A 27,911-nucleotide genomic window follows, 5' to 3' on the forward strand; every position below is an offset into this window, starting at 1 on the left:
GAACTTTGCCTTGGTCACTATCTTAGTCAAAGTCACAGGTTTTGCTTTTCTGATGTGCCTCAACAATGGTATGTGAAGGACTTCAAAAATCCATTCAAAAATTCAAAAGGTTCATGAAAGGATGAACTTGATCATCACATTTCACCCAAAGGTTTTATTTGTTCTTTCCATTAGTAAGCTTTTAACTATATTAGTTACATGTCACTCTTATTTAATTGATGGGGGAGACATGTCTCTAACACTGCATAAGCATCAGCTCTCACAGTTGAACAGAATCTAATGGCACCAACGGGAGAATTCTGCCCCTTTCAGACTTAATACTTGGATCCTTCCCTCTGCTGATCTTCTCTCAGGAGCAATCTACCTGAAAAGGGATTTCAGTGACCCTTCTGTCTCATATAACAAGGACCCACTTCTGCTTTTATTCTGACCCTCACACTATGGGCCAGCATGTGGTGACCATCTCTTCTCAGGTCCCAAGGCCTCTCATCTTTTGGGAAGAGATTGATAGAGAGCTCAGGACTGTGCCAATCAACTATTAGGTTAGGGTTTGCCATCACCAATCCTCAACTGCTAGAACTCTCTATTCTATATGATGGGCACTAGATTGCAGTGCTCACTCACACTCTTGCCTTCTAGAAATGCAGGTTGGGAGCTCCTGCCCCCCACATATTGCTTTGATTCTCCACATTGCTACAAGCCACAGCCCATCCTAAGGATGAAGTAAACTCTCCCAAGAATCTACAATTCCACAAATGACCTGCAGGCACCCAGAGATTCATGGTTTGAAAATCCCACAGACAGACAGACAGACAGACAGACAGACAGACACACACACACACACACACACACACACACACACACACACACTGCCTCACAATAAGTAAAATCCCTCTGTTTCCACAACCACAAGCATTGACTCACGGCAGCTAATGTTCCCTCAGCTTTCACACCAACTCCTTTTCCAATTTCTGGCTTAGCAGCAAATGCATACTTTCACAGACTCCCAAGGGCCAGTTTGCTAACTGTGCCTCTCAGCATTAAGATAATGCTGCTCATTCCCTAATACCCAAGGGGGAGATTCCATTACTGAGCAGCTGTTAGCCTTCATTAAGTTGTGGATGCCATCTTCAACGTCTATTATATGCTCCTTGACTTTAAAGATTGTTCTTCTCCATTCTAGGCAGGCAGGTTAACTTGTTTATCAACAAATTCTTATGATATAGGATTTAATTTTGGCAGGAACCTTATATATCAGCTAGTCTACTCTTTATAGTAAAAGAATCTGAGACCTAGAAGGGTTTAGAAATTTGCTCAGTGTAATGTATGCTGTACATGTAAAACTGATTTACCATTATGTGTGCTTGTAGAATACAATAAAAAGATTTACATTAATCAATGCATATAATCAAACTTTATTGGCTGATCAAAAATACAAACATTTGGTCAATAAGACAAATAATTCTAGTCAATAATACAAAACTAGGAATAAACCACCAACTGGATCCCTAAAAGTTCCAGTAAGCACGCTGTGTTTTGACAAAAGGTTCTTGACAATGGTTCCTTTCTACCCAGATCAGAATCTTGTATCTCCATCCCAGATGACATCCTGGCAAGTTTTCATCCATCCACACTGCTTTGGAGTAAATATAGGATGCTCACATTTATAAGGGCAAAGAATATAAAAGTTGGTTCTAGTCTTTACTCTAATTCAGTTGGATGGCTGGAGTCTCCAGTGTTTTGTTTTGTTTTATGGTTCCAGATAAGAGTGTTTCCAACTTGTATTTAAATTTTGTTAGTGATCAGATACTCAAGATTATGATGAAAAGGTATCAGTCAAAATTATGTAATTGGCAAGTATTTTTATCAGTTGTATACCAGATTTGGGATACACAGATTTTTAGTGGATTACCAAATTTGGGCAGTTGAAACATTGTTATTATGGAAAAACAGCTTATATTACAAAATGGAGGCTTAAACCAATGGTACTGCTCATCCTAAGTTAAAGTAATCATTCCCCCATACCCATGGTCACATAGGTAGAAGTTATAGAATCAGATTTCAAGCCCAGCTTTTTGCTCCAAATCTACCACTATTTTGACTATCATTCTAATAAATTAAATAAATTTGCTGTTGTTTTAAAATCACCTGCAATGGTCAGGGCATTGTCATTAGAATTTTTTATTAGAAATTAGAATTTCCCAGAGTTTTTTGCTTTGAAAGAGTAAACTAAGCACAGGTTGAGGGTAAAAATTCAAATTGCAAGGAGTTAAGTGGAAAAGAATTTACAAGGAAGTGAAAGCATTCCATACAGAAAATATTTCCAAAAAATTTGGCACTGAGAAAAGGGGAACAGAGGGTAATCTGGGGGGGAGAAGGTATACGTGAAGACTCTTTTTTAGAAATGAGTTCTTATCATGTTCACATAAGCAAATGTAAAAGAGACTTTGGAGAGGGGGAAGATGATTTTTGAAGATGAAGAAAGAATGGAATCAAATGCACAGGTAAAAGGATCAGTTTTAATAAGTTCTACAACCTTTTCATCTGAGGATGAAAAAAATGAATGGAGGAGGAAAGAATGGATGATAGTCTTTAAAGTTCTGGGAACTACAGGAGGAACTACAGGAACTAAGGGAATTCTGGTTGTGTGGCTTTGATCTTCTCATTTCTCTTGTCAATTATGTCTTGACTTATCTTTGTCCTTAAACTAAACCTGCCTTCTGTGTCCTTTCAAAACCTGTTTCCTGTATAAGCATATTAAAAAATCTCATTTTTAAAGTAGAAGTATGAAAAAAAATTTTCTCCAGTCTAAAAACCCTTTTCAAATTTGCCCCTTTAGGAAGGTGAATTAGGTCAAGAATAAACGTCTTTTTAAGGGAACTGGGTTGAAGGTGAAAACAAATAGTATTTCTTCTCTTCTTTAAAACCTAGCTGTCTTCATTACCTGAAGAACTTTGTCACCTATCCAAGACAAATATCTTCTTATATTCAGAAAATATTGCAATATTGATTATAGGGGAAGAGAATTTTCTTTCTTTGAGGAGGGGAATTGTCTAGGAAGGATCTGAGTAGTAGCTGATGTTCTGATATGTTAACCTATAACTGTGTTTTAATATACTGTGATTTTTTTTTCCTCAAATTATCTTGGGGTAGAGAGACATAACTGAGAGCATGAAAGGAAATATGCATCTCATTCTAGGCTAGATATACTTGATTTTAAATCATGTTAATTTTAAATTTCTTTTGTTAGGTTTATGGCTAAAACAGAGGATAACATATTAATATCTTTCTTCAACATTCTTGCTTGCAGGTTTTGGGATTTTGGTTGGTTTTTTTTTATTAGGGTAACAGAGAACGTTGCCTGAAAGGCAATATCCCTCCACCCTCATGTTTTTCTGACATCCTAAAAGGAATTTGGAGGGTGTTTAGACTCTCTTCCAATAGTTCTAACCCTATCAATGTTGTTCCCTCAGTTGTAGGGGCTACTTCCCTATACCTTTTAGTTCCATTTAGTTATTAACATTTACATGAGCTTTTTACACAAAAATTTTTACTTCAAAAGGTATAATCATAAATATACAAACAATATCTTCCAATATGTGGAGCTTATTCCCCCCCCCCCTTTGCACCACTATTCCAGTATGTGGGGAGGGGAAGGGGAATTGGGTTCATAGTTTAGGTACATAATTTAGCACAGTGCCAGTTTTGAATCTAAAATCCTTCTCAAGCTCAAATCTGAGGTACTCTGGCTTCTCAGGTCTTCCATCCAGGTTTGCTGGCTAAAATTATCCTTCTGTAATCCTGGCTCTAAGATAATCAAGGCTGAAACTCCTGGTCCTGTGAACATCACCTCCAGCATCTGAAAGTGAGAAGGACAAATAAGACAACAAAATCAAATACCTCCAGATTCCTTTTTCTGAGCTAGAAGAGAAGATGGGGAGCCTGGGAAGGACAGTTCTTTCTCTCACCTGTTCAGTTCATGGAGCCCATGCTGTAGGTAAATTTTGATCTTCATCTTCTGGATGCAGAAGATAAGAGAGACAACCTAAAAGAACAACAGAAAGAGTGGACTCTGAGTCAGTCTCACCATTTTAAAGATGCAGGAAGTCAATCAGATGAGACTGGCTCCACCTATGGGCAGCTAGGAGGCACCAGACGTGGAGTCAGAAATACTCCTCTTATAAGTTCAAATCCAGACTCAGACACTTACTAGCTGTGTGAACCTGGGCAAGTCACTTAAACCTGTTTGTCTTGATATCCTCATGTGTAAAATGAGTTGGAGAAGGAAATGGTAAACCACTCCAGTATCTAAGTTAAGTAAACCACAAATAGCATCGTCAAGAGTCAGACAACACTGAAAATCACTGAACAACAATGATGCTCCCCCAACATATTAGGGGGCATTTGAAGTCTCCATATAGGAAATCAGAAAATGCTCCAAAGGTCCCTGAAGGTTTCCATGTTAGGTAAACTGAGCATGCATGCCCAGACAAACTTAGGTTACATTCATCTTTAGAAAGTATGGCTCTTTGTTAATGGAGTAGAAACAGAAGTCCAAAAACTCCAAAGAATCATAACCCTCAGTCCTTTTCACAAAATCATAGATTTAAAATTCAGAGAGATATTAGAGGATATGGAAGAGGAAAATGAACATGATTACTGTGAATAATCCCCACAGATAAAGAAATCTTTGAGGTAAAAGAAACAAAGAAATGGAGTTGTGTCAATAGAACCTCTCAGACTGTATTTTATTCCCCTCCTTTTTGGCAACAATATAATGTACTAGATGGATTCTATCCTAAAGGAGGCCTATACTATCTTATAGATGACTACAGAGAAATGCATTTTTTACACAGAAGGATCCCATTTGAACCTTATTGAAATATGTGAACTTTCATATTTTTTCCTCATTTCCTTCACACTTTGGAATTTCACTGATTGGTCATGTACTCTTACTTAACCTAAAAGTTTCTACAATTACAAATCTATATCCAATGAGACAACTAGTGCCCCCCCTTTTCTTTTAAAGATGGGGAAACAGGTTCAGAGATATTAAACAACTTACTCAATCCATACCTAGAAAGTTTCAGTGGAAACATTTGATCCCTGGCCTTCCTGTCTCAGGTTCATTACTATTCATTAAACAATACAGCCTCTGGAGGTAATCTAAAAAAAATCATCCTCATTGTTCAGGTGCAGAAACTGAGATCTAGTGAAGGTAAATGATTTGCCCAAGGTAATAAAACTAGTTGGTGGCAAAACCAAGAGTAAAATTAAGGGTTCTTTATTTCTACTTTAGTGTTCTTTTCATTATATCCAACTGTGCCTCTAATTTATTATCTTTAGAATTTTTTTCAAAGGATTTTTTGTTGAATTGTTTTGGTATTAAATTTTTAAGTGTCTGTCTTACATTACAGGAGTTACTGCTGCTACCAAAAGAAAAAACAACTCTTAAAATCTGACACAGTGATTACCAAATGTTTTGGGACCCTTTGAATTGTCAAATATTTTTCACAGGCTTTCCTACATGATGGTAGTTTATAATGTTAGTATTTATTGATTGTGAAAACGAGTTATAAAAATCCACTGTGAATGCAGTAAAGTTCTAAAATGAATTTGTGTTTTGTTCATTGTAATAACATCTATGTAGACTTAAAAAACTGTAATGCATAGATTATAAGTGTGTCAACTAGGTGCCCAGTAGATAGGTGCTGGGTCTGGAGTCAAGAAGATTCATCTTCATGAGTTCAAATCTGGTCTCAGATACTTACTAGCTGTGTGATCTGGGCAAATCACTTAAATTTCTGTTTGTTTCATTTTTGTCTTCTGTAAAAAAGAGATAATAATACCTTCACCCCAGAATTGTTGTTTAGAATGAGCATACTGCCATAGGGCAGCTAGATGATACAGCGGATAGCACATTAGGCCTGTAGTCAGGAAAACCTGAGTTCAAATCCAGTCTCAGACATGTATTAACTGTGTGACAATAGGCAAGTCACTTAACCCTGTTTGCATCAGTTTCCTCATATGTAAAATGAACTGGAGAAGGAAATGGCAAACTACTTCAATATCTTGTCAAGAAAACCCCAAATGAGGGCTGAATGACTGAAAAATGACTGAACACCTTATAAGAGCTATCACTTCTATAGATTATAGATTTATTTATGTATGAATTGACTTATGAACTCATAAACCCCAGATATCCCCAGTCAGGGAACACATGATAGGAATCATTGATCTGACTGATAAGTTGCCTCACTTTGAAAATATTTTTCCAATTACCCAGTCACTTGTGTTCTCTGAACACTTTTCTAGTTTATACCTAGAGAGAAAAAATATAACTTAATAGCCTTATCTTAATCATGTCAATAAAGTATTTAGCTGAATAGGTGACCCTAGACAACTCACATCCTCTGGAGCTTGTTTCTTCTATGAATTGATGAAATTGAACAACTATACATAATTCTTGTTGTTATTGTTGTTCAGTCATTTTAGTTGTGTCTGACTCTCTGTGACCCCATTTGGAGTTTTCATGGCAAAGATACTGGAGTGGTTTGCCTTTTCTTTCTCCAGGTCATTTTTCATATGAAGAAAGGGACTTGCCCAGGAATACACAACTAGTAAGTGTCTGAGGTTGGATTTGAACTCATAAAGATGAGTCTTCCCAAACCTAGGCTGTACTTTTCTATCTCTATTTCTATGAGCCAAAGATTTGTCATTAAACAGATAATCAATCTGAAGATATTTGGACAATATCTAGACAGATAAGGCATTTATAAAATATTGTGAATTAAGTACTGAGAATAAAGATAGATATAAAAAGAAAGATAGACTCTGTCCTGCAGAGAGTTTTCATTCTGGTAATGGAAGACCCTACATAAAATGGAGCTCTAATGGGGGAAAGGGGAAGGTACCCAAAATGGAGTGAGATGAAATAGTCTAGGAGTTACAGACTGGCTCCAATTTGAAGGGAGCACAACTGACATAGTGCTTCTTCAAATGGAGATTAAAGGAAGAATTCTCCCAAAATTAGAGGAACAGGCCATAGGTCTGGGTGGAGACATTGCTAGCATGAGAAGAAAGCTTTGAGGGTAGAGAAGAAGTGGTCTAAGGAGTCATGGGCTGGGCTGGGATTAGAAAGCTCACATTGAGTGCTTCCTTAGATTTAAAATGGTCATTTAGATATTTAATGTCTACCCTCAAGTCTTGCTCCAATTCCTCACTGAGGCATGATATTGGCTGAGTTCTTAAGAGAAATATCAGTAGGATATAAGTTTTGGTGAGATAGAAAGACCTCAAATGTGGGCCCAATGTCACCCTGCATAAAGTTGATCAAGGACCAATTCAGCTAAATATGGAAAGTCTCATCTCCAAGTTGGTCTCAGGATGATGAATTTTTTTGCCAAAGAAAATGAAAATCATCTGCTAAAGTAGATAAACAGTGCTTAAAGTACTAAAGTATTTTAAAATAGTTAATAAAAGTTGGGGGCTGTAGAGGAAAATGAGGCATTGTATGCTCAGGTGAAAAGGAATAGCTTCTTGAACCATGGGGTCTGACTCTTAGATCCCAACTCTCCAACTCCCTTTCATTAACTGGATTTTCTAGCAGCTTCACATGGAAGAAAAGGCAGTCAGGTGGTACAGTGGATAAAGCCCCAGCCTTAGAGTCAAGAAGACCTGAGTTCAAATCTACTCTCTAAGTGGACTCTCAAATCCACTCACTCTCTACAAGTCAATTAATCCTGTTTGCCTCAGATTCCTCATCTGTAAAATAAGCTGAAGAAGGAAAGAGCAAACTACACCAGAATTTTTGCAAAAAAAAAAACCTCAAATGGTATCACAAAGCATCAGATGCAATTGAATAGCATGGAAGGAAACTCTCCTTTCCATCCAACTTTAACCATCAGTGGCACTACTAACCTTGACCCTGACCTTTCAGATGTATGTATTCAGATATATGTATTCTACTGAGCAGAAGTGCTTTGGGAGGTCCAAGTTTTCTATCCTTCTTAGAGAGTTAATGACCTTCCATAGCTCTGTCTTCTTCTGGGTGACTGCCCTATCTTGTCAGTTAGTGGGGATTTTTCTAATCAGAACTCTTGCCTCTCACCTACTGTCAAAATTCTGTTGCTCACTGAACTTGTTTTAGTTTACCAAGTTCTAATCACATGGGGAAATGGAGTCCCAATTGAGACAGAGGAATAGGTTTAATTGTGAAAAGTGTTTTATTTTTGCATATGGTTAGCAAAAAAAGCAAATAAAGACACAATTTCGATGTTTGTCTACAGCTTCTCCCAGACTCATGAAGTCTTGAAGAAATATGGGTAGTCATATGAAAAATTGCTCTAAATCATTACTTATTAGAGAAATGCAAATTAAAGCATCTCTGAGGTACCACTTCACACCTCTCAGACTGGCCAATATGACCAGAAAGGACAATGATCATTGTTGGAAGGAATGTGAGAAATCTGGGACACTAATACATTGTTGGTGGAGCTGTGAACTCATCCAACCTTTCTGGAGAGCAGTCTGGAACTGTGCCCAAAGGGCAACAAAAATGTGCATACCTTTTGATCCAGCAATACCACTACTGGGCCTATACACTGAAGAGATGATTAAAAAAAAGGGGGGGGGTAAAAACATCACTTGTACGAAAACATTCATAGTAGCCCTGTTTTTGGTGGCAAAGAATTTGGAAATCAAGTGGTTTAAGAAACTGTGGTATATGTATGTTATGGAACACTATTGTTCCATGGGATGGGAGGGATAGGAATTCAGGGAAATTTGGAGGGATTTGCACGAACTGATGCTGAGTGAGATGAGCAGAACCAGAAAAACACTGTACACCCTAACAGCAACATGGGGGGGATGATCATCTTTGTTGGACTTGCTCATTCCATCAGTGCAACAATCGGGGACAATTTGTGGCTGTCTGGGATGGAGAATACAATATGTATCCAGAGAAAGAATTGTGGAGTTTGAACAAATACCAAGGACTATTACCTTTAATTTAGGAAAAAAATATTATATCTTATTATGTAATCTTGCTACCTCTTATACTTTATTTTCCTTCCTTAAGGATATTATTTCTCTCTCATCACATTCAATTTGGATCTGTGTATACCATAGAAACAATGTAAAGATTGACCAATTGGCTTCTGTGGGGGGGGGGGGGTGAGGGGAGGGAAGTAAGATTAGGGGAAAAATTGTAAAACTCAAAATAAATAAAATCTTTAAAAAAAAAAGAAGTATATGGGTAAATGTTTTCCAGGAAAGCAACATGGTTCATCTTATTATGAGCAAGTAAAAAAGTATAAAAAATGTAACAGAGCCCCCAGATGATGTCTACTCTCATGTCTCTCTTTGACCCTGGGACATTTGATTCCAGTTTTTAGGACCTGAGAGGGCTATTATATGTGTATATATATATATATATATATATATATATATATATATGTGTGTGTGTGTGTGTGTGTGTGTGTACATATATACACATATACACACATACACACATGCATATGTACATATGTAAATATACATATGTATGTGCATACATGTATGTGTTTATGTATGTTTGTATGGATAAGTATGTAGCTGTGTATGTGTATACACACACACACACACACACAAACACACACATCCACATATATATTAGAGACTATGGATGACACAATGGATAGAGTTCTAAACCAGCACATCCTTTAACTTCTGTTTCATCAACTGTAAAATGAGAATTAAAAATAACACCTACTCCCCCCAGTTATTGCAAGAATCAATGAGATATTTATAAAACATTTGCAAACTATGTAAATGCTAGTTATTATTACGTTCATCATTGTGATGATTAACTTCCATGTTGCTCTAAGTCTTTGATTTTGTCCTCTCCTTGGCTTGCATAGCTATGCTCCTATTCCATTCTGCACACCTCAATCTCAGCTGCTCTGTACAAAATAGGAAGAGCTGATGAGATAGAAGAGCTCCCTATAATCTCTCAACTGTGACTTTGTGTTCCCACTCTTTAACATTTCCTTTTTTTTTCTTTTTTTAGGTTTTTTGCAAGGCAATGGGGTTAAGTGGCTTGCCCAAGGCCACACACAACTAGGTAATTATTAAGTGTCTGAGGTAGGATTTGAACTCAGATACTCCTGACTCCAGGGCCAGTGCTCTATCCACTGTGTCACCTAGCCGCCCCAACATTTCCTAAGGGAACTGACTACATTTCTCAGTCTGTCTAGATAATTCAATCCAATAAACATTTATTGAGTAGCAACTATATGAAAGATACTGTGTTTGTTCCTGGGAAAATGAAGGTAAACTCTAACACTCCCGGACCTCAGGGAATTTATATTCTACTGAAGAGAAGAGCTTAAGGCAGATTAGGAAATAGAGGCTAATTTTAAGGAGAGAGGACAAGAAATTAGGGGGATCAGGAAAAGTCTCCTAGAAGGTAGTATCCAACTTAAGCCTTGAAGGACGATAAGGTTAGTGACAGAGGGACAGGGAGGAGGGGCCAAGAAACTAGTCAGAGTCAAATAGTGAAAACTAAGGGTGGGCATGATGGGCACTGAAATTCAGAAAGGGAAGGAAGCTTCTTGTTCTTTTTTTATTCCTTTAACTCATAAATTATAGGTGTCCCCAAGCCTGCTAAAATAATGGGAGAGAGAACTGCTTAGACCTAGGAAAACCATTGGCTTGGAAACAAACACAATTTGGCAACTTGAGCCCCAGAATCCTGATATACTGATGGAGAGCGAGAGCGAGAGAGAGAGAGAGAGAGAGAGAGAGAGAGAGAGAGAGTGAAAGTGTCCAATGAAGCATATGTACAGGATAGTATTGTTTGGCTATGTAAATCCTGAGTTGGGTAAGCACTGGAAATCCAAAACAAATTTCCCCTAAGTTATTTTTCCTTTCCAGTTCAACATGGGCAGCTAAGTGGTACAATGGTTAGAGTGCTGGCTGGCCTCAAATATTTATTAACTGGATGACTCAGGGCAAGTCACTTATTGAAACTATAGGCTAGGCAATGTGCTATATGATGGAGGTACAAATAAAGGAAAAACGTGGTCCTTGTCCTCAAGAAGCTCTCATTCTATTGGGGGGAGACAACATTGTACAATCAATTTTTATATAGTGTAAAAGGAAGGTAAACTCTGAGAGAAGGGATATGAGAAGGGAAGAGTAGGGATGGAGCAAATGTGTGGGAAGGAAGACTGGGAAAGTTTTCCTGCAAAACAATGGATTTAAAGACTTTGAGTTTAAATATGCTCACTTAAGCAATTCACTTAAGCAGAATCTAATTGGGCCCTCCTTCTTCACCAGTAAAATGAAGAGACTGAATAGAAATAAGCTCAGTAAAAGTAAATCTATTTCATTTTTGTTCCAGCAGCTAGTAGATAGAAGACTGGACATAAAATGAAGAAGATAGGAACCCTGCCTCAGATATTTTCTAGCTATATGATCCTAGGTATATCCCTTAACCTTTATTGGTCTTGTTTTCCACATCAGTAAAAAGGAGCTGATAGTAGTATCTAATTCATCGGGCAACAAGGTGGCACAGTGGATAGAGCAATAGACTAGGAATCATGAATTCAAACCCAGCCTCAGACACTTACTAACTCTGTGATCCTGGGCAAGTCATTTAACTGTTTGCCTCAGAACTGGAGAAAGAAATGGCAAATCACTCCAGTATCTACCAAGAAAACCCCAAAATGGGGCAAGAAGAGTCAGACACAACTGGAAAAATAGTAACAATTCATGGGGTATTGTGAAGATCAAATGAAATATATGAAGAGTGCTTTGTAAACCTTAAAATATTATGTAAACTATTGTTGTTTTTAGTTTTTATATCCCTAATTGCCTTGCCTGATATCTAACACATAGTAGGAGACTAATGGATGCTTGTTGCTTGATTAGACTAGATGATCTTTCAGCTCTAAATCTATAATCCTATTTTCTCAGAAAGAATGATAGCAATCTGGATTAAACAGAAACAACAGGGGCTGTTAGGTGGCACAGTGGATAGAACACTGGCCCAGAAGTCAGGAGGACCTGAATTCAAATTTGATCTCAGATGCTTAATAATTACCTAGCTGTGTGACCTTGGGCAAGTCACTTAACCCTATTGTCTTGCCAAAAAATCCCAAAATGGCAAAATATCTTTAAAATGATGATAAAAAATAAAATCAGATAAAATATATAGTAGTTTGGTTTATTCACAGTGTTTCAGGATAATCTCTATTGCATAAAGGAGAATGTAACTCTACTGTGCTATCCTTACTGTTATGAAACTTCATAATAACATTGTCCAAGAGAGAAAAATATTAATGTTTGTCCATCATTTTCAAAGAAGATCATTACAACATGAAGGTGATGCCATGAAGGTCCTTCTTCCTCACTGGAAAAAATATGGAAACTCTTTGAACAATTGTAAAGTACATATTGGTAATGAACTTTTCAGAATCTTTATTTCATGTTGGTTAAACCTTTTAGCATCTGAATATTGTTTCGATGACATCCTAAGTCTCCAATGACTGTATCTCCCTATAATGGACTGACTAGAGCTGCACACCAAATTCTTCAAGAGATACTGATCAAGTTGATCAAAAAAGCTCTCTTTCAGGTTCAAGTTGAGCCAAGGGAGATACAAGCAAGTAACACTCATTTGCAGATGGTCTAAATCAGCTGAATTTTCAGTCAAGCATTGAAATAGGAGTGAACCCATCATCTCTATGCAACCATCTCTGGGGCCTCAGCCCCTGAGAAATCTGAAGATTTTGACAAAACTTATACTATCCAGGAAATTGCTGAACTGGCCTGGGTGAGAGTGATAAATAGTGAAGACCTTTTATCTGCAGAGGATTGACTCAATAGGAACCAGGCATTATAGAACAGATAACATTAAGAATTAATTAATTATATCTGTGCCATACAAGTAGGGCAAGGTGTACGACAAATATTTGGACAAATTTATATTTGGGATCTTCATTAAATCTGTAGATGAACTGAAGCAGAATTAAATTTATAATATGCTGGATTACTGGATTATCATTCAAAATATCTTGACAAGTCAGAAAAGGAGGCTAAAAATCTAAAAAGGTAGCATTGAATACAGATAAATTCAAGTTTGGCCTTTGGAATTGTTTATTTATTCCACTCCATAACTTTAAGACAAAGAAGATGTGGCTTGATGGCAACTTGTTTGGGAAAGATTGGGAATGGGGAGTGGGGGGAAGCATCTCGTGGACCCCAAGCTCAATATCAAATATTAGTGGCATGTGACAGTTAACAAAAGCTAAGGTGGTCTTTGGATGCGTTGAGAGGCTTCACTTTTAGTATGCTGTACCTTTCCATGGCCAGCCTACCTCTGTAGTGAAGGAATGAAGGAATAAACAAAGATATTATGTACAAGTAATATTCACAGTTAAGGATTATCTTCCTGGATACTTGTTAGGAGTTCTATATAAAATTATAGAAGAAAAACTCCAACATTTTCAGTGAATGAATCATCCTTTAAAAAAACACCCCCAAAACTCTAGGACTAAAAGCTTTGAAATTGTGCCAAGACCTCAGCATATTATACAAATTGAAAACAAGAAATGAAAGCTTCAAAAATAGCTTTTATTACTATATAAAAACAGGTCAGGAAAAATAGGTACATTTTTCTACAAGTAATAAAATATTCAGATCATTTGAAAGTCTCTCATGAACATATTGAGATAAAAAGAATTCTTTCAAGATGAAAACCTTTTGTTTGGTTTAATACAACTGTCATCATTTTAAAGTACAATATATATGATAAGTAATGATTATTTATGCATTCTACTGTACTTTCTTGTGATTCCTAGTTAAATATAACCATTATACTATCTGTTTCTATTTTAAAAGGTCATTGCCAAGAAAAAAATTGCTATCACATAACACCTTACAATTCATGCAAAGTTGTGTTTTTTTTTTCCTGTTGGAGTTGTAGATTAGCAATCACTGTGGTTGACCAGACAATGGAATTACTCCCTTTCTGGGAGTCTACACTATCCCACTTCCTTATAATTTCAAGTACAAGAAAGGAAAATGACATGTACATTTTCTTCCTTTGGACTCTAGATAACCAAAACCACTTGTCAGTATATCCCTTTTAAAAGTGCAGTTGGTTTTTTTGTCACCTAATTGCAGGTTTTGAGGTCTTCCTCCTAAACATCCTGGCTTAAAGAAGTCATACGAATACAGAAAAGAAAGTGACTGGTGAGGGTTCATTTTGATTTATGGAGCAGGAAGATATTATCATTTGATGACATTCATTCAAAAGTATATTCATGTAAATTTCTCAACAAAACCACTGTTAGAAATGACTTTGGGCTGGTTTAAATAAGTGTAAAAATAAAGCTTTCTCTCCTGGAATTAGATTATGGGGTTAGCCAAGCCAGACCATCTCTACTGATGATATAAGCTATAATTATTTTGGGTAGATTCAATCACTTTTTGGGAATATTCAAGGTTTCCTTTTCCCCTATTCTTTTAAACTTATTATGAGATATTTGGTGGTGAGGTGAGATCCTTTAAGAGGAAATATCAGTTTTTGAAAGATAAAGGTGCAATTATCATTAGTACAAAAGCCAATTAAGAGAGGAATCTAAGACAAAAAAAGATCTAGACATATTTTACTATGGATTGTTTTTTATAGAGGCTATGTGAGAAGGAAAAGACACTACTATAATGTCTTTCAAGATTACCCTCAAATTAACTAACAAGAAAGGTTGAATAAAGGGCTAAGATAAATGGTGGCCCAAATTATTCATAATGGGGTAATAGAGTCTAATGGCAAATCAAGAATTAACTTTTCTTTGACACTCGTTTTCTTTATCCTCTATGAAATAAAAAAAAGCTAATGCCAAATGTTTAAGGGCTCAGATCCAAAACCCCGAAATCCACAGAAAGACGTTTTTCACTCAACATATAGTTTTTAAGGAACTTTTTCATGAATCTTAAGATAGTACTTTAGAGCAATGGTGTCAAATTCAAATAGGTATGTATCCCTATCAACATATATTGGCTTAGAAAGCCACAAATTTACATTACCTTTTTATTGTATTTTTATTTATCTTGTTAAACATTTCCCAATTATGCTTTAATCTGATTCAGGTGGAAATCTGGAGTTTTGTTAGCCTAGCATGAGACCCTTGAATTTGAAACTTCCTCTTCAGATAATCCCTTCCAAAAGGAACAGTCCCCTAAACCCATGATGTATGTGTGTGCTTGAAACAAATGCAGGCATCTATGAGAATGTATTTATTTTTTCCAAGCAATGCTGCAATCCATTTCCCTTATTTACTGATCTCATAGAAATTATCATGGAATGGAGTCACTATTCTCACAATGCTACAAATCCATGGGGAATAGGGTTGACAAAGCAAGGGAAAAATAAGATGGCATCTTTTATTGTCACCCAAAGAAACACTTGAGTAGTCAAATCAGGCTGGGAGCTTACAGAGGGATCAGATAAAATGTTGATGGTTTCTCATCTGTTTCAGCAATTTCGAGTTACCTAATAAAAAAACCAATTTTCCTATAAAACATCTCCCCAAACCCCCAAACAAACAAATCACCAAACTCTGTTAAGTGCATGTGTAATATCAGTACTTTTACAAACCTTGTGGGAAGACAATAATGAAACCAAACAAAAACTAGGTAGAGAGGTGGGTACAGAGGTTTCCCACTACTCAAAGGTTCCAATTTAGGGGACACAATAGAACCTCCAGAGATTAAGCAATTATCCATAAATCTAGACCTTGTTTACTTTTTTTTTTTTGGTTTTTGCAAGGCAATGGGGTTAAGTGACTTGCCCAATGTCACAGCTAGGTAATTTGAGGCTGGGCTGGATTTTAAATTCAGGTCCTCCTGATTCCAGGACCAGTGCTCTATCCACTAAGCCACCTAGTTTCCCCAACTCTATTCACTTCTAAAATCTTAGGAATAAAGTTGTAGAGATTCATCTAAGATCTGAAGGCATAGAGAGTAGAAAAGCTCATCATTAGCTCTGGTTTATCCTTCAGGTTTCTCCCTGGCTATTATACCAACTCTGTCCAGATATGAAAATCCAGAAGAATAAAAACAGCTAATAGTGTATCTTATATGAACCCTTACATGGACTTATCCATAATCAACTGGACTCTGGCTTTGAAAGCCCAGCTGCAGGAGGCAGAGAAAGACCAGATGTGTTACCTCTAAGACCAAACCCTTAGCTATTTGGAAATTAGTCACAGAAGAGAAACCCAGGTGATAACTGCTGGCATTTTCCTTCTCCTTTAGGCTAATTGATTCTGGTATGTCACTGAGGTTCAGTGAAGACTGGTGGTGGGGAGAACTGAGGTGATACACAATTTCCTACAACATGCAGTCAAATCCTCAAGTTACTTGAATTTAGAGAAAATATAGGATAAAGAGTGACTCTGGAGATTCCTCAAGTGTTTAGGCCTACCTGCCTGGTTTAGAATTGACAATTAGCCCTGAGCTGGCACTGGGGCCAACCTAAAGGTTCTCTGAATTAGGAAATGATAAAGGTCAGTGTAATTCCTAAGATCAAGAACAAGTACAGTCACTTCACAAGGACTCTAAAATGTAGACTCATATCTTTAGATACAGTCTAAAAGGTAAACTAGAAGTTTTAAAAGTTAACCCTAATACCTTCTAACTTCTTGCTAACTTCTATTCTCTTTAGGTACATGTAATATTTTTACTATGAGAGGAGAAGGGGAAGGGAATAAGTATTTATTAAGAACTTAATGTATTAAGTGCCATGATAAGCATTTTATACATATTATCCCTTTTGATTCTTGCAACAATAGGTACTATTATCCTCATTTTGCGGTTAAGGAATCAGAGGCAGACAGAAGCTAAGTGCTTGTCCAGAACCACACAAGGGTCTGAGGCTAAATTTGAATTTAGATCTTCCTAATTCCAGGGCCAGCATTCTACCCTATAAAGGCACTGAGGTCATTCAATAATAACCTAAGTCTGCATTTGAGGGCTCTGATACATTTCCTTTATTCTTGTCCAGCTCCAGAGCTCAGAAGACCTGAGAAGAAGCTGAAGATAGCAGACACTAGGCTTTAGTGTAAGGGCAGTGATGCTTCAAGTCAATCAAATTAACCCATTCTGATTAAGGACATGTTGTTTGCAAAGTGCCTAACTGAACACTGGGAGATACAAAAGGGGATGAGGTTGTCCTTACCAGCAGAGAACTTAGTCTAGGTGGATCTCTGATTCTTGTTACTATGTGATGCCTCACATGGTCTTTCCCAAATTGATCATGTTCTTCAGTTCAAATCATTTCTGACCCTCAACCACACCAAATACAATGTTTTTAAACAATGCTACTTAATATATCTGCTTAGAATAAAGAAATACTATAAAATTTTTGTAGCTGAATAGAAAGGTTCTTCACATCTAGGTATAGTTAAATTGGAGATGTTTTGAAGTGAGATTATAAAACAATATGTGAATAACCCTTTACATGGTTGATCTCTGTCCAGCCTCATCCAGTTTGAGGTTCCTTTTTCTTGCTGCTGCTTCGCTATCCACATCAGATTTGTCCACATTGCCAAAGTCACCGGTCACAGAATAATCAGCACCCTCTGGAGTACTTCCATTTGGCTGAAGAAGTTTAGCATTTGGTTCCTTGGGACGCTGCCACTGAGGTCTAGTGACTATCCAAAAAATGATGGCACCAAACACCAGAATGAGAATGCCAAGAGTATTGGTAAAAATACCTTCTGGTGGTAATTTACTATATGCAGGATTTTTCCTTTAAAAAGAGAGAGAGAGAGAGAGAGAGAGAGAAGAGAATGATTAAAAATAAAAACCTTAGGTCAATGAATTTCCAAAAATTAAACACCTGAACCAATTGGGTATTGGGTTCCCATGAACTAAATAGGGCAAGGACCAGAAATCTAGTGCAATGTTGTTGGGCAGTTATCATTTATCCTCTATAGGTTGTCCATTTATCATTTTAAAGAAGGGAAAGTTCATGCTATATTATATGCTTCCAGAAAGCAAATATTTAATATAGAAAGGATGAAGTGGATAAATGGTGAAATACTGGATATACTTACAAGGAAAAAATCAATTTCTCTGTGACTCCCATAAGTGCTGTTGCAATCACTGTTCCAAAGATGAGCAGACCAGAATAAACATGGATTGGCATAAGAATTGCTCGGAGAGCCGGGGAAGCAAAAGGAAGCAGAAATATGAAAAAACCTAAGAGAAGCTAAACATAATAAAGAAATGTTGAGAGGTTAAAGTTTAATTTTTATTATTTATTTCTACAAAAAATACTATTTCGTTGAAATGCTGGCTCAAAGTCATGGGAAGATTTTTATCTCTAAAAAAAGCAAATATTCCACAATGGCATAGTCACCCTCCTATCCATCTTAACCAAGAAAGGTTGCCTTAGTGGTGAGAAAAACAATTTCATCAGATAAGTAAGAGCTTAGATGTATGGGAAATTTTCCTGGATTCCTTTGGTAATTAAGTAATTACTACAAAATGTAACAAAGAATTGTTCTTTAAGTGGAGACAAAGAAATCTGTCCATCTTTCTATATAGTGCCCTGTTCCTTTCATTCCAGGATAAGTTTATGTATCATAACCTCTCCTCATATCATATTCATTATCATATCCCCACATAAGTGGATCCACAAATAGTTCTTAAAACTCCATACTCTTCTAATTTATTTCAGATTATTACAAACTAGACCCAAGAATTATGAATAACTCAATAAATAATAAATCCAGGTTACCATATTTTCATAGATGCTCAGGTACTGCATATCTGTTTCCATAATTAGGAAATTTTTTATCTTGTGTTGTAGCTCAGAGGGACCTATATATTATCCTACTCCAAAGATCTTGGAAATTTCTTGTTTTCTTCCCCACTCAAACTCTGAATTCTTTTTTCAATAGTTGATATGTTTTACATTTGGATGCGGTTTGTGACTGCTAAAAGACATGTCTCCCAGACTGACATTATGAATACTCTCTGGAAGAAGGAATACAGAAGCTACTTCTTGCTGGTATTCTTTAGGTGTCATGGCTCCTATAAGTATTTAAGGGAACTCTGTGGACTCTTAAATTATTGGGTTTAAAGGGGATATTTTCAGGTACTTTCTCAGGATGGAGTGGGCAAATTCTGTAAGGGTGACAGTCTGATGAGAGAAGCATTAAACGTCCACTCCACATCTTTCCTGATTGGGGTCAAAGGATTAATGGGAGATGAAGTGGAGGGGAGGAGGGAAGGGAAGGAGGAAGGAGGAGAAAAACACAAAAAACCTAATGTGCCCTCTGAATGAACCTAAGAGGAAACTGCAATGAAGAGAAAATAATTAAAAATACTATCAATAAGCTGGTTTGCATATTTATATAGCACTTAATCCTCCAAATGGAAGCCCTATGTATTTGAAATTAAAAATGGTTCACAGAATTTCCACCCAGTGATTCACATTGTTCTTGGTTCTCCTTCAGTGAACTTAACCTTCCCCCTTCAGTGACTATTTTAGAGTTGAAGGGCAAGCTTTATAATGCTTAGTTTTTGCTTTCTATTTCAAAAGATAGGGATCAACTCATTAGTTCCAAGCATTTGCCACAGGTACATTTGGGAAGAATAAAGTCGAAACTCTCTATTGGGCAAATCATAGAATAGGTGAGTGAGACAAAATATGGAAAAGAGAAAGGCCAAATAAGTAAAAGATGTGGGGATCATGCAGTAAGGCAGACAAGTAAATAGTAGAATATTTTTTCACAAGAGATGAGTAAAAGGGAATGCAGAATGATAAAAAGCCCAAAGAAACTATTAAAAAAGTAGGGAAGAGGGGCACAATATCTGCAAACTGAAACCTAATAGTTGGAGAGGTTTACTATATTTGTCCAGTCTCCATTTTCTAACTTCAACTTCAGTTCTCATATGGGCCCCATTTTTTTTTCCTGTGTTATGAATCTACCTTTGAAAATCTGAGAATATTTCTTTCATCCTTTGTAGTATGATTACACCATCCCTATTTCCTTTTGTGATGCACATTTTTATGTACTGGGGAAAGAGGAGAAGAAGAGAAGAAAGGTTAATTAGATGGCCTAAGGGACACAAATCCAACTTCAGTGTCCCTGGGTAATTTCCTCATTTAAATTCTCTGACCCTGCCTTAAATTAACTTTGAAGACCAGGCAAGAATTCTCACAGGAATGCAGAGATTTCTGATTCGAAGTCTTCCAAATTTCTTGAAAGGATATTTGGTCAAAGGATATGACTGGACAATTCTTGAAGAATTCAGTACAATTTATTAAGAATTATCTGAAAAATCTAATCATGCTCTCCCACAATTCAGAGAAATATAAATCAGTGTGGTGTAGGGTTAGCTTATGGTATAGGTCTACAAATTCAAGCTTGGGTTTGAATCCAAACTCTAAAGCTTGGCAGCTTTATGATTCTAGGCACGTCATTTACCTCTTTTGCTTTCTCTTTCTTTAAGGTAAGGATAATAACATTTTAGTACCAACATCATAAGAATGCTTAAAAGAAGTGTTTTGTTAAACTTAGGGCACAATACAAAGGTGACTTTTAAAATGACCACTTTATATTTATTCAGTTGGCAAAATGGTAAAGCATGCATACATGCACACCTATATACAAACAATAAAATTCAATGCTGGTGGGGTTCAGGATAGGTAGAATTTTTTTTTGGAAAATAATTTGGTAAAATCCAATAACCTTAACTGCACTTGACTAGTAATCCCACTTTTGGCACCTTGTTTGAAAGATGTTATCAGAAGGGAAAAAAATTGATCTATCTATTCAGAAACATTTATAGCAGCTTTGTTGTAAAAGTAAAAAACTGGAAATAACTCATATGTTCAAAGATTGTGGAACAACTGAATAAACGTAGAGTTATTATTTAAAAGTAAATCAATGTAATAGAATTATTGTAAAGCTTTCATGACAGCTTTACAAAGTCTTACAAAGACAAATATAAAGAATACAAAGAAATATGTCCAAGGTGTTTTAGAGAGAAGAAATCAGAATAATAGCAACAACCAATCAATCAATGAGCATTTATTAAAGTGCCTTCTATTTGTCAGGCACTATGGTAGGCACTGTGAATGGAACTGTCCCTGACCTCAAGATGACATTTTAATCCAGAAAAACAATATGCATATACATAAATATATAAGCTATATTAAAATTAAAAAGAAAATGAGGAGTGGTGGCACTAGCAGCTGGATGACAAGGAAAAATGTCGTGAGGGAACTAGCACTTGAGCTGAGTTTTGAAGGACATGATAATTATAACTAAGCAAAAATGACAAAAAATTGTATAAGTAATTGGAAGAAAAGCATCAGGGAGGGATGTAAGTAAGTTATTGGTATATTGTGTGTGTGTGTGTGTGTGTGTGTGTGTGTGTGTGTGTGTGTGTGTGTGAATAGTGGTTAGAGAACAGGCTTAGAATTCAGAAAGAACTGCCTCTGATACTCACTGGCTTTGTGACCCTTGGCAAGTCACTTTTCAGTGCTCTAGTCAATAATGATAATCAATAAAAATTTATTAAGTGCTAAAATTCAATTCTCTAAGTCGATAAATTGCAAAAAAAAAATCTGTATTGGTAAAAGAATTTCCTCATCAGGAATTCTCAGCATCAATGAAATCACAGGTTTAGTCTCTATTCTATTGTTTGATTTTCTTCTTTTTTTTTTAAGTACAAAGTGGTATCCTAAATGAATAGCTCTGATAATTGCTCTCTTCTTTTCTTACATTTTTAAAGACTTATTTGATGCCATAAAACAAAAGAATTAAGTTAGAAAGAATTAAAATTCTAAAGTTAAATTCTAAATAGAATTGTGGATTGTTTATTGTCATTTAGAATATAAAGAATATAAGCATTGTACCCCTTTTTTTTCCTCCCAGAATTGTAGTATTAGGAAGAAAAACAAACATTTAGATATTCTTCCTTCTTCCAGGTATACAAACAATCCTAAACTCGAGTGGATTAAGTAAAAATCTCTAGTTATAATTACTTTTTTTTCTTTTTCAGGTTTTTGCAAGGCAAATGGGGTTAAGTGGCTTGCCCAAGGCCACACAGCTAGGCAATTATTGTGTCTGAGGTCAGATTTGAACCACCTACTCCTGCCTTCCAGGGCTAGTGCTCTATCCACTGCGCCACCTAGCTGTCCCTATAATTACTTTTAACATTTAGCAAAATCTCATCAGAACCTTCTTTATGGTATTTGGAGCTATTGGGAGGCAAATGTCCAATTTCTATATATCAAAATTCCGTTGTATTCTTACACATATAATTTGTACAGAAATAATTGTACAAAGGGAAGAGAAGAAAAATGCTTGCACATATATGTAAATATTATCTTAGTCAATCTATATTATACATATATTTCAGCTTTTAAATTTCTATCATTTTTCTCTTAAATAATTCCCTTTACAAATATACTGTAATTAGTCCCTTTCAAAGTTCCATAAAGAGATTTTGTTCCCTTTATGAAATGGATATGTGTCTGAAAAACAGGAGTTTACAGAATTTAAGGCTTTAATTTTCCCTGCGGGGGGGGGGGGGGGGGGGGGAAGTCACACACATCATCTCTTATCTAAATTTAAAAGGAAGATTGTTACTCTCTGGTTGTTGTTTTTCCTTTTTAAGGTTATGTGGAAGTTTTGGTTCTTCTATGATATGAAAATCTCATTCTATTTTTGTGGAGAAGATAGAAGAGATGTGGACTAGATGATAATATAATTAAATAGACTCAGAATTGGTTGTATAACTATAGACTCAAAGAGTAGCTGCTAAATGACTCAATGTCAATTTAGCAGAAGGTCACCAGTAGCATATTCCACAGATCTGGGTTTGGCCCTTCACTGTTCAATGCCATATTTAGATGTATAGAGATATGTTCATCAAATATGCAGATGACACAAACCTGAGAGGGATAGCTAACATTGTAGATGAAAGTATCAAGATCTAAAAAGATTTTAGTAGACAGGAATACTGGATAGAATAAAAGATCAATAAAGATAAATGTCAAAGTCTTACAGAAAAATAATTTTATTGATTCTTTCAAATCTACTTCTCCCTCTTCCTAGGATCTTGATTTTTTAAAAAAAGTCCTCTCCTTTATATTTTACCAATTCCCCTTTATCTACTGAAATCATGATTTAATTCACCCCTGCCAAAAAAAGGAAATATGAATTTAAAATTCTATGAATATTAATCTTTTCAATATTTGAAAAATGACAAATGAGTAACAGGTGGACCATACTTATATCCCAGAGTTATGAATTCACATGGATCAAATATAATCTGAGGGCTTTTCCTTTAAAATCTCTCTTTAGGGGGGCAGCTAGGTAGTGCAGTGGATAGAGCACCAGCCCTGGAGTCAGGAGAGCCTGAGTTCAAATGTGGCCTCAGACACTTAATAATTGCCTAGCTGTGTGACCTTGGGCAAGTCACTTAACCCCATTGCCTTAATAAAAATGGGAAAAAAATCTTTAGTAAAAAAAACTCTTCAATTTGTGGTCACAGAATATCAGAAATGGGTTGACTTTTCATAATGCATGCACTACCCTAAGAATACACAAACACACATATGTGTTTTAAGACTCCTAAACTCCCAGGAAAATCACTTACGTTATCAGTATATCAAATATGGGGGGGGGCGGTATGCTTGATTTTATTCAAAAGAAAATGAAAAATTCAAAGGACTGACAAGGAAAGATCATAAATATTCAAAACAATTCCTCTTCCTTATCTGGTAAGCCCCACCTCTTCCAGAGAGCTACACATTCCTCCAAAATACTTATCAAGGAAACACTTGGTGCTACATCTGCATGTTTTATTAAACTATACAGACATGTTTGGTCTACAAAAATTTCAAAACTAATGAAAGACAAAGTTCAGGTTTGTTCCAACTCCCTTCAGCACTGTCTCTTGGTACTCCTTGGCATAATGTCCTGAAACTTCTTTTTTCTCAAAGAAGTTTTGTTTAGAAACTTAGTGTTATCCAAGTTTCTCTGTGTCCAAGAGTATTGGCAAGGAACTCTATCATTGCTTCACCACTACTTCTAGCCAGTCCATTTCTGTGGTTCCATGATTCTTCCTTGTCTGGAGCCAGGTTATTCTTTGGAAGAACCTGGGAACCAGTGATCCTGGATGTGTCCAACTGGCTTCTTTCTGGTCATCTCAGTTCTGAGACCTATTAGCTCAGAAACAGAATTACCTATGACAAAGGACTCATGTTTCCACCCCATCAAAAAAAATTATCAAAGTTAGAAGAAGGTCTCAAATGTAATGCCAATAGGGACATTTTATATCTTCTCTAGAGCAACAGCTTATTATTGTAATAAAGGCCTTATCCAGGAACCTTTTAATTAATCTTGACCAAATTTCTCTTGATCATCTTCTCTATCTGTATTTTGTTGCAGAAACTCCTTTGCTGGTCACTTGTTTAGTTTTTTTTTTTCTTAGTTTTTACAAAGCAATGGGATTAAGTGACATGCCCAAGGACACACAGCTAGTTAATTATTAAGTGTCTGAGGTCAGATTTGAACTTGGGTCTTCCTGATTCCAGGGCCAGTGGTCTATCCACCGTGCCACCCAAATGCCCCTAGATTCTTTTTTTGAAGTTTATTTTGAAAATCTGTCTTACTTTAATTGATAGGGTTTTATACAAAATCACTAATTTTCCACAAGAGCAACTAGTAAATTATTACCAGAAGTTTACATAATTTTAGACACCAAGACAAATGTTATCGTTAACAAATCTAAGGATATGTCTTGTTGAATTTGTTGCTCTTTCAGTTGAGGTTTGGTGAGTGTATCATGATAAAGAAAAACCTTCATTTTTTTCTTCAGCAGTACAATTTCTATTCATTTGATTTGTTTTGTATTTTCTGACTTTTTAATAACTTGCATTTCTTACCTCTATGGTCCCTCTTAGTTCAAGATAAGAAATTCTTTTCTTCTGAAGATGATCTGACTGATGCCACTAGACTATTTCCACATCTGTAATTGGTTATTGTTTGTTTTACTTTTTTTAATAAAGAAGATGAGATAACATAAAGAGCAAGAACTGATGGAGTCTGAATTAGGAGTGAAGTATATTATTTTCACTTTGAGGAGGAAGATTGTGGTTTTTTATTCTGTTTTTTATTCTGTTTCTTCTTTCACAATCTGACTAATGTGACTATATGTTTAACTTGATTCATATATAACCTATACCAGATTGCCTATCATCTTAGAAAGAAGGAACAGGAAAGGAGGGAGAAAATTTTGAATTTCAAAATCTTATAAAAAATGAATGTTGAAAACAATTTTTACATGTAATTAGTAAAAACAAAATATTCTTTACATACAAATAAAGATGAAATTAAAAGCTATCAAATGTCATTTATAGATGATTTAGATGTTTTTAGTCAAATAGATGACTATGATTCTATTGATGAAGGGGGAAGCTTTCCTCAGGTTGTGGTGAAATCTGGCATTGAAATTTCTACATCTAGAACTTTAGAAGGGGGGGAACCTCTAGAAGGTAATATCCCCTTCTGATTAGGAGCAGGATCTTGGTTGGACAAACATATCTATTAAGAATTTAATCATGTCCCATATGATATCAAGTTTCACTGTCACAATTAAAACACCAGAAGAAAAAATTTAGCATATTGCCAAAAAAATGTGTTTGTGTGTGAAATTAAGAAAGAACCAAAAAAAGTACCCTCCAATACTGTTCTAATAATTAAATCCCATAGGGAAGAGAGAGGACACCATACTCCTCATCCATGTTTTAGCACTCATGAGAAATCCAGTCTTTCAGTTATGGGTCTAAATGAACAAACAAAACTAATACTCCATCCTAATACTAAGTATAACAGTTTTATCTAAACAGATGTCCTAATTTTGAATGTAGGACCTACAAGGACAGCTATCTTAAAAACTCTCTTTCACTCTATACTTTTTAAGAGAAATGTCCTTTGAGTATGATGATGGGCAGGGGAATGTAGACTAACTCAGGTACTTAGATAAATGCATTATATACACAATTTTCCTTTTGAAACTGAAATACAAAGTCAGTTCTGGTTAGAAGAAAACTTTTAGGTTGGGAGTTAGCAGCAGTCCTATTGAAACATACAGTTTTTAACAAGAAACATTTCCTCTACTCCATGGAAAAGTGGGAGGGAGCCCCATACAAAACCACTTTATCTTTTTAGTTTTTTTGCAAGTCAATGGGGTTAAGTGGCTTGCCCAAGGCCACACAGCTAGGTAATTATTAAGTGTCTGAGGCAGGATTTGAACTCAGGTATTCCTGACTCCAGCGCCTGTGTTCTATCCACTGTGCCACCTAGCCACCCCTGAACTGATACTTTTCAACAAGTGAAACCTCATTTCTGCTTAGTTTGAAGCCAACATTAGCTAATATAAGCAAATCATTAGTCAAAACAAAAACAACTATAAAGCTAGACACATTTATGAAGTCAAATAAATTCCAAAATTCCGGTGCTTATTGAGTTTGTAAAGTGTGCTTATACAGGCGGCTAGGTGGCACAGTGGATAAAGCACTGGCGCTGGAGTCAGGAATACCTGAGTTCAAATCCTGCCTCAGACACTTAATAATTACCTAGCTGTGTGGCCTTGGGCAAGCCACTTAACCCCATTGACTTGCAAAAAAAAAAAGTGCCTGTGAATGGAAAGAGTTGGGGGTTGTGGTGTTGATGGTACAAGGTTAAAAATGTGTTTTTTTTTTTCCCTTTAGGAAAGGAAGAATTATTTCAGTTGCTTTCTTTCTTCTTCTAATAGAGCAGGATCATACTCTTATATTACCTCTGACAGTTCAATATTTCTGAAAATAGGTTACAGGGAACAAAAAGAATGTAGATGAAAACTAATCATCCTGGCATGTACTTTGTATGCTTAGTTTCAGACTAAATAAACAGTAGTCATGAAATGTGGGTGTGTGTGGTGATTGCACATGCAAGTACTCATACTCAGAGATGAAAGAGAAGCGAGAACATAGAGTAGGGAGACTCCTGGACAAATCTAAAGTGTAAATATCAGGTTGACAGAAATTTGTTCTTAGTAAAGAAAAATGGAAGGGCACACCTGTTAAGGAGAATCAGGAACAGAATGATTCAGAGAATATCTCATTCATCTTAACTATTCAACTCAGAGATGCCAAAGTAGGGTCACATGAGAGAGTTTCAATTCAGCTAAGGTTTTTCCATAATGGCATTCTTTCTGGAAGTCTTAAGGCAACAAGAATTTAGTAGTAGACATGGAAATACTATACAATTCAAAAAAGGATGATATGTCATTTTCGAGTAGTGATGGAGGATCAAAGGATTTATAGCTGGAAGGGATTTATAAAGCAACTAGTCTATCCATTATTTTACAGAGGAGAAAAATGAAAATCAAGAGAGAAGTGACTTTGCCAGGGTTACTCATGCATGGGTGGGATCTCATCCTTTCCTACCGGCTCCAGGACCAGCTTCCTTCTCTCATGTAACTTTAATTGTCCTTTCTCCACTGGAACTTTCTCCTCTGCCTAAAAACACTTTAGGTATGGGCTGAGAGGAAAATGCCTTCCTTTCTTCCTCTACATTGCTATATTTTCTTCTATTTTCTCCCTTTTACTGTTCAAATTCTTGAAAAACGCTGTTTCCTCTACTTCCTCATGACCCACTACCTCCTCAGTCCCTTCCCATCAGGTTTTATAATCCTGCTAATATTTCCCTCTCAAACATTACCTTAACTATCAGTTCAATGACTTTATTTCAGTTTTCATCTTCCTTGATCTCTCTCTCTGTAAGTTTTGAATCTATTGATCACTTTTTGTTCTCGGATATTCTCTCTCTCCTCTTTGAGCTTCAATCAATCAG

General features: G+C 36.1%; 1 protein-coding gene across 2 annotated transcripts in view; it reads right to left on the reverse strand.

Moving 5' to 3' along the window:
* Positions 1 to 1,407: 1,407 nt before the first annotated feature.
* The window catches only part of CYBRD1 (cytochrome b reductase 1), a 58,229-nt gene continuing 31,725 nt past the window's right edge, over positions 1,408 to 27,911 (reverse strand). Inside the window, exons 3-6 of one of the 2 annotated variants that reach the window (XM_074215720.1) lie at positions 18,105 to 18,259; positions 17,507 to 17,797; positions 3,969 to 4,045; positions 1,408 to 3,859 (exon numbers count right to left, since the gene is read on the reverse strand). In XM_074215720.1, coding sequence (XP_074071821.1) covers positions 4,012 to 4,045; positions 17,507 to 17,797; positions 18,105 to 18,259 — 480 coding nt within the window. In that variant the 3' untranslated portion in view covers positions 1,408 to 3,859; positions 3,969 to 4,011. Of the gene's footprint in view, positions 3,860 to 3,968; positions 4,046 to 13,537; positions 17,798 to 18,104; positions 18,260 to 27,911 lie in introns of those variants that run through there. The other variant, XM_074215721.1, reaches the window with a different exon arrangement.

Source organism: Macrotis lagotis, chromosome 1 (genome assembly GCF_037893015.1).
Source record: "Macrotis lagotis isolate mMagLag1 chromosome 1, bilby.v1.9.chrom.fasta, whole genome shotgun sequence".
Taxonomy (NCBI): Eukaryota; Metazoa; Chordata; class Mammalia; order Peramelemorphia; family Peramelidae; genus Macrotis; species Macrotis lagotis.